We start from the raw sequence: 12632 nt of genomic DNA, 5'->3' as shown, positions 1-12632 counted from the left end.
ATGCAAAAGTTGGTAAAGGATAGTCAGCATTGCTTCGTATGTAGGAAATTGCATCTCACAAAATTGACCAAGTATTGACTGAGTATTTTGAAGATGTAGCTAAGAGGATTAATGAGGACAAGTTAGAAAATGTTAGCAACATCTTTGCCAAGGTATCTTGTGTAAAATGTTCTGGAAGATTAGATTACACAGGATCCATGGTAAGCTAGCCAAGTGCGGGCTTGGTGGAAGAAATCAGACAGAGCAAGCATAGAAGTAACAAAGAAACTTGCAAAGGTCACCAAAATTGATGGTATGGCAGACACTAACAAAAGTTATCTAAAACTGCAAAATGAGCTAGGTCTATTTGAAAAATATAGGAGTAATGGCCAATATTCCAGAATATCAACTGGATTTTCAGAAGGTCTTTGACAATGTGCTACACAATAGGCTACTAATCAAGGTAAGAGTCCATGGTGTTACAGAAAAGATACTAACATGGATAGAAGATTGGCTGACTGGCAGGAGGCAGAGTGGGAATAAATGTGGCTTTTTCTGGTAGGCTGCTGGTTGACTAGTGGAGTTCTGCAGGGGTCAGTTTTGATACCATTTCTTTTCATGTTATATGCCAATGATTTGGATGATGGAATTGATGGCTTTGTGGCCAAATTTTTGGATGATACAAACATAAGTGGAGGAGCAGACACTGTTAAGGAAGACGGAGTATGTTGAAGGACTTGAACAGATTAGGAGAATAGACAAAGAAGTAGCTGATAGAATACAATATAGGGAAGTGCATGTTCATGCACTTTGGTAGAAGGAATAAAAGCTGAGACTATTTTCAAAATGGGGAACAAATTTAGAATTCAGATGTACATAAAAAGAGATTTAGAATCATTGTGGAGGATTCCCTTACGTTAACCTACAGGTTGAGTCAGTGGTGAGGAAGGTAATGCAATGTTAGCATTCATTTTGAGAGGACTAGAATATAAAATCAAGTATCTAACGTAACCCTTTAACTGAATACTTTACATTACCACAGGATATTCATGAAGCATCAGTGTTTTATAACATGTTCAAGCACTCTGTGGATGAACCGTGTAACAATCTCAAAACAGTATGGCAGAAGGATCTTGGAAGCAATATTGAAGATAATGAGTGGTCAAATATTTTATCAAATGTGGGTAGACATGTTAGGGAAGCAAGAGGGAAATTCATTCAGTATAAGATAGTACACAGATATTATTGGACACCAGCTAGACTCTACAAAATGGGGATTGTTGATAATAATTTATGCTGGAAATGTAAAAATGAGGTGGGCACATATTTTCACATGATTTGGGAGTGTTCCATGGTTCATCCATTTGGGTGTAAAGTTCCTGATTTGTTGGGGAATTGGTTGGGTCCTATACTGCCCACGGCTTTGTCTCGTGGGTGATAGGACAATGATACCTAATGTAAACAATGACATATTTACTATTTTAAAGGCGGGTCTCATCACAGCTGCAAGAATTATACTGCAAAACTGGAAAAGACCCAGATGTCCCACTGTGAGGGAATGGACTGAGGAAACAGTTAAGATTTCATCATATAAACACATGTTGGGAAGAATTAACAGTGAGGGAAAAGTGCAAGACGTGTGGGATCAATTTTGGTTGTATGTTAATTTAAACTTAAATTAGAAGTTTTTTTCTGTTTCTTAGTTTTATACGTTTTCCTGTCATGGGATGGCCGTGTAAGTATGCTGTACTGTATCTGCTCTATCATATGCTGTGATGCTCTGTAAAATAAGAATAAATAATAACAAAAATTTGAATTACAGAAAAAAGCATCTAATGTAAAGGCTTTAAAAGGCATTGATCAGACCGCAGTTGGAGTACTGTGAGCAGTTTTTTGCCTCTTAGCTAACAAAGGGTGAGCTGCCATTGGAGAAGGTCCAGAGGAGGTTCACATGAATGATCCTGGATATGAAAGGGTTAATGTACGAGGAGCCTTTGGTTGCTCTGGGCCTGTACTCAGTAAGGTTTAGAAGAATGAGGGGGAATCTCATTGAAACCAATCAAATATTGAAAAACACAGATAGAATAGACATTGAGAGGATGTTTTCAAAAGTGGGATAGTCTAGCACCAGAGCGTAGAGCCTTAGAATACAAGGACATTTCTTTAGAACATAGATGAAGAGGAATTCCTTTAGGCAGAGGGTAGTGAATCTGTGGAATTCACTGGCATGAACAGCTGTGGAGGTTAAATCATTGGATCTCAAAGATTGAAGATAAAAGGCAGGAGAATGGGATTGAGAGGGGTGATCATTCAGCTCAATCAAATGGTGGAGCAGTCTCGATGAGTCAATTTCTACTCGTGTTTTATGGTCTAGCTTCATAAATATCCTGAGTATGCCAGGTTAATTGATGACATCCCTTTCAATTAATATTTAGCTGCAGGGTTAGAAGTATAGTTGTCTCAGGGGCTGAGAAAACAATAACATTCAATACTGTTTGTTTGCTTCCACAAATTTATTTTAAAGGTTAGGGAAACTAATTCAACTTTACACCTGGTGTGGCCTATGCACAAAGCCTACTTGTGTCAAAGAGCTGATGTGCATCTTAATTGAGGAAAGAAAAGCTAAAAGGATTTGGAAGTAATTTGCATACTTCAGATTTCCAATTGCTTTGTGATTAAATTCAAAGACACTTAATAAGGCCAGATTTGGAAAAGCACTATTATCTCTTAGGTTAGTGGGAGATTGGAAGGGGTAGCTAATGGACAGATTTGAAAAATAGATTGCCAAATGTCGAATTAAGCTGTAGTTTAGCAGGAAGGATATAGATGACTGATTTTTAAACCTTCTTTTACATGACTGACATAACTATTCCAATGACTAGCTTGATGAGCAGGAATCAGGATTGATGAAGACCAAACACACAAAATTTATGTACCTTCAGTAACTGTGCCTATGGGTCCTTCGGTAATTACTGCTGGCTGTTTGTGAACTACTCTCGGAGCAGTCAGCGTTGATAATGATAGCATTAGTTGTTCCTGTACATCTGGCAGTGAGCTGAGTTCCTGCACCCTGAAGATCAGACCTGGGTCGATTGCCATTTCCTGGAGCTGTAATGGATCAGTGTCTTTGGCTGCTATAGCAAAGGTCAACACAGCAGCTCTCTTCAATGCACCTTCCAGCTGCCTGGCATAACCTGTAGACCTCCCACCAGTGATCAGCACTAAGATCTGAGGAACTCCTTCCTCTTTCCTACTCCCTGCAGATTGGGTGAAGTGGTATTGGAGCACATAGTCTACCGCGGCACCAGTATTGAGAGAAGTTCCACCATTTAGATTCAGTCCTTTCACATGAGACAGAAGTTCATCTTCTGAAGAATATGTATTCAAGTAGAACTCAGTCTCTGCAAAGTTACTGTACTGCACCAAACCTATTTGAATTCTGTTTCTTCCAATGTCAAGATTTTCTATGATACTAGTGAGAAAATCACGAACATACATAGTATTTGTGTTCCCAATATTATTTGATCCATCGATAAGGAATACAATATCTCTCTTGCTTGCATCTGGGGGAGCAACTGGAAGAAATATTGTGTTGTTTAATAGCAATGCTGAAGAAGCATTAAAGCAGACATACAAACAGGCAGAGAATGGAGGAATATGGACCAAGTAGACATGTATGGGGTTAATTAGATTGGTATCATGGTTGTCACATTCACACAGAGTCAAAGGGCCTGTCTGTACTCAGATATACTGTTATACATTTTATAACATATAACAGCTTTGTAATACATATTCTAAATGGTAGACTGCTGTAGAAATGAACTTCACATTCATCCATTTGGTAAGGGATAGACTGATAGAATATCAGAGCATGCTATTTGTTCAAATTGACCACAGCAACCAGTGGGCACCCCACCTGTAGTAATTTCATCTTCCAGCACCTGACCCACATAACTTTCAATGAAAAGGAGGTTCAAATGTTTACCTAGACACCTCTTCAATGTCGTTAGCAACTCTAATTCTATCAACCTCTCCTGCAGTGTATTCCAGAGGCTCACGACCTTCTGGGTAAAAGATGTCTCCTCAGATCCCTTTTACCCTAAATCCAAGCCATCTAGTTTAAGCATCTCTGTCAAGGGGAGAAAAGTTCATCTTCCTCCTCACCTGGTTTCTCCTATCACCTGCCATCTTGTACACCTTCTCCTCCCTCCATCTTCATGTTCAGGCTTCTTCCCCCTTCCTTTCTCGTCCTGCTGAAAGGTCTCAGCCCAAAATATCAAATGCTTATTTTCCTCCATAGATGCTGCCTGACCTGCTGAGTTCCCTGGCATTTTGTGTGTGTTGCTCTGGATTTTGCATCTCAGAATCTCTTGTGCTGGGAAGAGATTCCTGTATTCTACCCCTATCTATGCCAATAATGATTTTATGTTCCTCAATCATGACCCTTATTAACCTCTTCTACTCCAGGTAAAACAGGCCCTAGCCTCTCCAGTCTCAGCCTAAAGTACTTCAACCCAGACAATAACTGATGAATCTCTTCTGATACCTCTCCAGTCATGAGGCTCAGTGGCAGATGACTTCTCCACTAATGGGCTATTGGCTTACTCCTAGGATGATGGTTCTACAGCAATGGAAGCCGGAAGCATTAAACTACAACCCCATTCTAGCTTTTTCCTCTTCCTTTCCAGTCCTAATGAAAGGTTTTAGGCCAAAGCAATGTTTATTAATTTCCATACATAGTGTTGACCTGCTGAGTTCCTTCTACATTTTGTATGCGTTGTTCTGGATTTCCAGCATCTGCAGAATTCTTGGGTCTACATCCCTATCTGCTCTCTCAAAGGGACATACCATTCCAATGTTTATACCTCAACTACCACTGAAATCAATTATATAGTGATTATCACATGCCATTTGGAGAACTGTCCAGTGAACAAGTTGGATGCTTTATAATTTAACATTTATTAGATATTATTGACTATTTTAAGAGTCCTTACTGACTGCAAAATTAGATGTTTATTAGGTTGCTTAAGGTGCTCTGACAAGGCAAAGTATGCCTTCAAATCAAGTCGTCCAAATTTAACATGGCATTTTATTCATCAACTCATTTTATTTTCTAATAACAGCTTTTGCTTAAGTGGCAAATCCTGATATTGCATGAAGGTTTGTTTATGGAAACATGGATTATTAGGAAAAACTATTCAGTACTTTCCCGAATTTGGAGAGGGTTCTTTTTATTGGTAGTATCAACCTGTTCCAAAGTCTTGATTTTTTATACATTTGGCCAAATCTGACTCAGTAGTTTGAGAATAATATCAACATTAACACTAAGGATTTTCATAAGTATTTAGGAGGCAGAAGGGTTTTTTTTCCCTGATAGATTATTCAGTATGTAAGGAAGATAGAAATAAATCAGGGGAAAATCTTACCAGATTAAATGATGAACAAATGGCTTAACTGAGGAGATAAAAATGGGTAAATATCCACAAATTCATGATATCTGTACTGGGATGTCAGCTTTTCACCTCTTGAGAAATAGATAAATGGATGAAAGGATGAATACAAGCACATTGCGGAATGGGTCAAATTTAATGTCACAATAAATCATTAGACAGGAGGAAGGTTTTGCAAAAGGTCACTGCCAGGTTATGTTAATATAGTATAGCGCGGAAAATGCAAAGTTATTCGTTTTGGAAGATGAGGGCAGCAGAGAGATTTGGGGATAACAATTTGCTGGAAGAACTCAGCATACAGAACAGCGTCTGTAGGAGGAAAGGAATTGCTTGTTTTTTGGGTCAAAATCCTGCATCAGAACCAATCCTGTTTCAGTATGAAATGTCAATGATTTCTGTTCTCCCACAAGTGCTTCTTGAACGCTTGAGTTCCTCCAGCAGATTATTTGGTGGTCCAGATTCCAGCATTTGCTGTCTTCTGTTTTTTGAAAAGTGTTTGGTTCAAGATGCAGCAATTACTGTGACCTAGCAGACATATATAAAAATGTTCTTAATGCTAGATTTTACATCATAGCAATGCAGATGAAAGTTCTGTTACAATTCCAAAAGGCTTTGGTTAGACTGTATTTGATCAGATCTGAACACACAATAAGAAATATAGATTGAACATGAAATGATACCAGCCTTGAAAGGGTTGTATTATATGACTTGAGCAAAGAAGGTTAAGGATTGATTTTTTTTAATTAATTTTTTTATAAGTTTCTACACTACAACAGAAAAAAATGCTAACAAAATGGAGATTTATACAGTGCTAAACAAACATGTCAATATACAAAAAAAACACAAAATGCTGGCAGAACTCAGCAGGCCAGACAGCATCTATGAGAGGAGGTAGTGACGACGTTTCGGGCACTGTACTCCTCATGTACTCCTGATGAATGGTTTCAGCCCGAAACGTCGTCACTACCTCCTCCCATAAATGTTGTCTGGCCTGTTGAGTTCTGCCAGCATTTTGTGTTTTTATTTATTTCCAGCATCTACAGATTCACTCGTGTCAAATAAACAATTCATGACCATACATCTTTTCGATCTTTTTGATGTGTTTAAGAAATGTTTAACATAAATTGATAGGATCAATGGTTAGGAAATCCATTGGTGGGAGACTGCACAGCAAGGAGCCCTAATCCAAAAAAAAGTTGAAACTAACTGTTCAGGAAGCACTCCTTCATACAAAAGGGCATTAGAAATCTGGGACTCACTTTGTAAAATAACCTTTTGAGGCTGGGGTGAGTTGAGATGTTAGGGCAATTAAAAATATCAGAACTGAGGATAATTTTTTGAAGGTTTTGAGAACCAAGAAAAATAGGTAACAAAACAGAATTGTTATGATCTAATTGAAATCTGGATCAGCCATTTCCTGGGTCTGAGAAAATGATGTTGAAGCTTATGTTATTTTCCTGATGACTTAAGTATCACAATAAGTCAAATTTTTTACTCTCCCTACCATTTCTAACCATTTGTTTTTCAAAATGGCTTATATAAAACCAGTGAAAACAGATGTGTTTAGCAGCTAGTTAAGAACAATTTACCATATTGAGCAAAGTCAATAAACCCTATACCCTAAAGCCGAACCCCCAATGAAATTTGACGTTGGCAGAAACACTTTAATTATCATGTGCATTTTGCTAGTTAGAAGATGCAAATATTCTGATTGGTAATCAGTTATAACTACATTGATAAAAGAAATGAAGTGAGTCTATTTCTATTCTTTCTGTTAAGTATTTTGAAATTTGAAAATGTTAGAATGGCATTGATGCTTGAGTCTGATAAACATTGATACAATACATATACATGCGTATTTTATAATTTTCCATTTGATATGTGCTCCTATCCTAAAATCATTTAATTTTCTTTTGCAGACATTGTCTCTGCCATAGTTTTCACCCCTACTTTACTTTCCCATGCTCTTTTTGCTGTGAGAGTGTGTTTCTCCTGGCTTTCTGTGGCCATGCTGGATGGTTTGCTGAAACTAAAGAGTTTTGTTAACAGCAAAATGCATACGGCACAAGGCTGAGTGCAATGAATAAAATAAATCAAATACCTGGTTCAATGGGAGCAGTTGGCTCTTCAGGCACTGGGTGAGGAGCAGGCAGTGTCGTTAATAGTGTTGTCACCTCTTCTTCTATATTTGGCAAAGAATACATCGTATTTGAACTGAAGACTAAGCTGGGATCAATTGCAATGTCACTTAATTGCATTAAGTCAGCATTCTTGACTCCAATTGCAAAAGTTATTATAGCAGCTCGCTTCAGTGCATCTGCAGATGGTTTGACATCATCACTAGACCTTCCACCAGTAAGCACAACCAAAAACTGAGGAATGCCATTTCGCCTCCTACTTCCGGCAGAGCTGATAAAATGGTATCGAAAAACGTAGTCCAATGCAGCACCTGTATTAAGTTTAGTCCCACCTTTTAGTCTCAGTCCTCTTACTTGGGACAAAATTTCAGCCTTTGATAAGTAGGTGTTCAGATAGAATTCAGTTTCTGCGTGAGTGCTGTACTGCACCAACCCTACTTGGATTCTGTCACTTCCAATATTGAGATTTTGAATTATATGTGTAAGAAAATCACGGATTAGTGAAAAATCTGTCTTTCCAATTTTGTCAGATCCATCGATAAGGAACACAATGTCTCTCTTGACTTCGTCATCAGGAAAAACTGGAACAATATGCATTATATTTCACAGTGCATTATATACAATTGCACAATTACAATTTTCAGTCAACTAGCCAAAGTTATTACATAACTAAATATCCAAACGCAACTTTGAAGAAGAACATGGACTAGGAATTAGGAGAATTATTTAGCCAATTTATTGGATTCCAATCTAAGAGGACAATTTTGGTGAAGGATTTGAAACAGGTATAAAGAATTCAGAGGGGAAAATAAAACCTCAGAAGTATGTGACAGAAAGGCATAGAATTTGCAAGAGATGGAAAAGAGGCTGTTTGAATGGTGCATCAAAAGGAGAAGTGATGGAAATATCACAACATGGGGAAGAGGTATTGTATTGATTTATTTCATTGAAGATTGTGTGCGTTGCAAACTAGGCCAGCATTTATTGTCTATCCCAAATTGCTTCTGAGCAGGAAGCTCAGAAACCAGTCAAGATTCAGAAATATTTATGTGTGAGACCAGGTAAGGAAGACAAAGTTACTTCTCTGAAGAACATTAATGAGCCAGATGGTTTTATATGTCTTAAAAAAAACTGCAGAAACTGTGATTAGGCTAAATTAGGCTTGGACACCCAACAGGACTTTGATCTGAAAAGTTAATCCCACTTCTCTTTCCATAGATGCTGCCTGATTTGTAAGTGCTATTTTTTTTGTGGTGAACTACATATACCTGTCTGGACATGACCCCCCTGCTGACTGCTCCTGTGGCTCCTCCCACAGACCCCGGTATAAAGGCGATTGGAGGCACTGCTCCTCCCTCAGTCTCTGAGATGTTGTGTGGTGGTCGCTTGCTGCTTGTGCTTTCTTCCAGCCAATAAAAGCCTACCTTGACTCACGCCTCCGAGAGTTATTGATGGTGCGTCATTTTTATAATCTGTTAACATCCATGGCCACTACTAAAAATAGCTAGCTTTCCTTTTATTTATTTATGTTCCTGAATTCTAATTCCCCAGCAGTACTGTTAGGATTAGGATTTGAACTCTTCAGATCAATAGCCTAGAGCTCTAGATTGTTAGCTGAAATATTTAACCAGTTTGCCACTATAAGTTAGATGGCATGCAAAAAAAGGATTCCCCTCCTGATTCCATCCCTAGTTTATTCATAGGTCAGTTTATTCTTTACAGATAGGACAGGTGCTCCTTTCCTTTGATGAATTAGGAGAAATACTTCCCTCCAGCAGCTGTCTCCAGTTTTCTCTCCCCTAATGGTTCCCATTCTCACCTCCTTTACTTATCAGTGTCCAACGCAGGTAGCCTGATGTAATCCTGTTTATCTCTCTCCAGCAGATAAACCTGATCTTCACACTCTCCTCAACCCCCTCCCAACCCTGAACTATCTGCCCCTCCATATAGATCTCACCCTCTCCCTTTAGCAACTCGGGCCCTTCACCTAACAAGGACCTGAGTCAGTGGTGGAGGCAGATACACTTGCGAAGTTTAAGAGACTACTAGACAGGTATATGGAGGAATTTAAGGTGGGGGGTTATATGGGAGGCAGGGTTTGAAGGTCGGCACAACATTGTGGGCCAAAGGGCCTGTAATGTGCTGTACTATGTGTCTATGTGTAATGTGTCTATGTTCTATGTTCTTTGTCTGCCTCCACTTATCATTCCTTTGTCACTGTCTCACACAGCCCCCCACCTGGCACAACTTGCCCATCATTTTACACCACTCCTCAATGCACCAATCACATCGGACTCCTCCCTCACCACCACACTCATTCCACTCAACATCACGCCTCTTTGTGCTCAATCCTGATGCAGGGCTTTGACCCGACACATTGTTATTTCCCTTCGTCACACAGACACTGACCGTCCCACTGGGCTCCTCCAGCAGATTGTTTGATGCTCACAACAGATGCTGTCACGTTTTGATGACAGGTATGAGGATATCGATGAGTCGGCGAGGATAAAGGGAAGGAATGAGAAAACATGAAGAGCCAAAACTTATGCATATTGGGAGATTGAGATGAGAACGCTGGCTTTGATAATGACATTTTATTTTCTGTTTGACAATAAAAAAACCAAGCCCATAATAAGGTGAATGCCAGGTTATTTTACTTTTAAATAAAAATATTAAAATGTATATTAATCTATCAAACCAACTGAATGAAGGAAAGAATGTCTGAGCATCATTAAAATACTAGATACTTTATTAGCCAGAATACAAACTGTGTCCATTAAATGTAATAGCTGTACAAATATCAATGTAATGTGGCGACCCACTTTCTGCGCAGGCGAACCAGCTCACAAATAGCCAGCGCGCGGGGGGAGACTTTGGTAATGGACCTCCGATGTCATTTCTGTCCGGAGAGGGTGGGCGCTAGGGATTTAAATGCCAGCACCGCGAAGTTTGAATAAACTAGTCTCCAAACGACTTACCGTCTGTGTGTTGTTATTTCAGTGCTGTGTGTAGCACATCGCTACATTGGTGACCCCGACACAAGATTTGGACCAAAGATAACCGACTCTTCATCGGTTCACGCAGTTTCGCTAAAACTGCCGACTTTCTGGACGCTGCAACCACTTGTGTGGTTTAGCCAAGCAGAAGCCCAGTTCCAGATTCGGCAGATATCCTCTGATTCCACGCGTTACTACCACGTGGTGAGCGCCCTTGACCAGGAGATGGCCACCCAGGTTGCGGATTTCATACAGTCACCCCCGGAAGAAGGCAAATATGAAGCATTCAAGGCGCTGCTCACTGGAACCTTTGGCCTCTCACGGTGTGAGCGGGGTGCCCACCTGATTCACCTGGACGGTTTGGGAGACAGACTGCTGTCAGCATTGATGAACGAGATGCTGTCCCTGGCTGACGGACACAAGCCCTGCCTCATGTTTGAGCAAGCGTTCCTGGAGCAACTGCCCGAGGACATACATCTGCTGCTGGCCGACACAGATTTCAGCGACCCCCGGAAGGTGGCGGCCCGGGCAGACATGCTGTGGAAAGCCAAGAGGGAGACCGTCCGTCGGTCAGATTACCAGGCCACGCGCCCAACAGCAGACCAGACCAGGCCCAGCAGGAGGCACACACAACACAGAGTCAGGAGTGAGGAGGCCAGTGAACAGTGGTGTTTCTACCACCAGCAGTGGGGCACAAAAGCCCACTGTTGTTGCCCCAAGGGCAAGGGCTAGGGCCAGGGCCAGCTGCCGCTAATGACTATGGCGGCTGGCCGCCAGGCCAGCCTCTTGTACGTCTGGGACAAACATTCGGGACGCTGCTTCTTGGTCGACACTGGAGCGGAGATCAGCGTCTTGCCCCCGACGCGGTACGACACCCACGACAGGAAGCCAGGACCCACCCTGAGAGCTGCAAACGGCAGCACGATACAGACCTACAGCACCCGCACAGTGCAGCTGCAGTTCGGCACCAGCCGGTTCACGTGGGACTTCACACTGGCCAACGTGGCCCAACCACTCCTGGGGGCAGACTTCTTGCAAGCTCACAGCCTGCTGGTTGACTTGCAAGGGAAAAGACTGGTACATGCCGAGACTTTACAGACATTCTCCCCGGGTGAAGCCAAGTTGCCGGCCCCACACCTGGACTCCATCACGCTGTCGGACAACGAATTCACCAGAATCCTGGTGGACTTCCCATCGATTCTGGCACCGCAGTTCACGGCGGCCATGCCCAGACACGGGGTACAGCACCACATTCCGACCCAGGGACCACCCCTCCACGCCCGCGCACGAAGGCTCCCCCCGGAAAAGGAGGCAAAGGAGGAGTTCAAGAGGATGGAGGAATTGGGGATCGTACCGAGGTCCGACAGCCCATGGGCCTCCCCCCTGCACATGGTGCCCAAAGCAGCTGGGGGTTGGAGACCATGCGGTGACTACCGCAGACTGAACAAGGCTACCACTCCAGACCGCTACCCCGTGCTGCACATACAGGACTTTGCAGCAAACCTGCACGGGGCAAGAATCTTTTCCAAAGTAGACCTCGTCCGGGGATACCATCAAATCCCGGTGCACCCTAAAGACATACCCAAAACAGGACTCATCACCCCGTTCGGCCTGTTCGAGTTCCTCTGAATGCTGTTCGACCTGAAGAATGCCGCACAGACATTCCAGCGGCTAATGGACGCAGTGGGATGCGACCTGGACTTTGCGTTCATCTACTTGGACGACATCCTTTTAGCCAGCAGTTGTTGTCAGGAGCATCTGTCCCACCTCCGCCAGCTCTACTCCCACCTGAGTGATTTCGGCCTCATGATCAACCCGTCCAAATGCCAGTTCGGTCTCGATACCATCGATTTCCTGGGCCACAGGATTACCAAAGACGGGGCAACACCTCTGCCCGCCAAGGTAGACACGATCCCAGCCCAACATGGTCAAAGGCCTGCAGGAGTTCATTGGTATGGTGAACTTCTACCACCATTTCCTCCCCTCAGCAGCCCGTATCATGCACCCTTTGTACACCCTGATGTCGGGTAAAGGCAAAGACATTACTTGGGACGAGAAGGCCGCGGCCA

At 42.1% G+C, this 12632-nt stretch overlaps 1 protein-coding gene across 1 annotated transcript in view; it reads right to left on the bottom strand.

Moving 5' to 3' along the window:
- The window catches only part of col6a3 (collagen, type VI, alpha 3), a 111635-nt gene that overhangs the window by 47793 nt on the left and 51210 nt on the right, over nt 1-12632 (bottom strand). Inside the window, exons 13-14 of the mRNA XM_059965962.1 lie at nt 7531-8148; nt 2916-3554 (exon numbers count right to left, since the gene is read on the bottom strand). Coding sequence (XP_059821945.1) covers nt 2916-3554; nt 7531-8148 — 1257 coding nt within the window. The remainder of the gene's footprint in view (nt 1-2915; nt 3555-7530; nt 8149-12632) is intronic.

This window comes from Hypanus sabinus, chromosome 4 (assembly GCF_030144855.1).
Source record: "Hypanus sabinus isolate sHypSab1 chromosome 4, sHypSab1.hap1, whole genome shotgun sequence".
In the NCBI taxonomy this organism is placed as follows: domain Eukaryota; kingdom Metazoa; phylum Chordata; class Chondrichthyes; order Myliobatiformes; family Dasyatidae; genus Hypanus; species Hypanus sabinus.
This window is presented reverse-complemented; position numbering and strand designations above follow the sequence as displayed.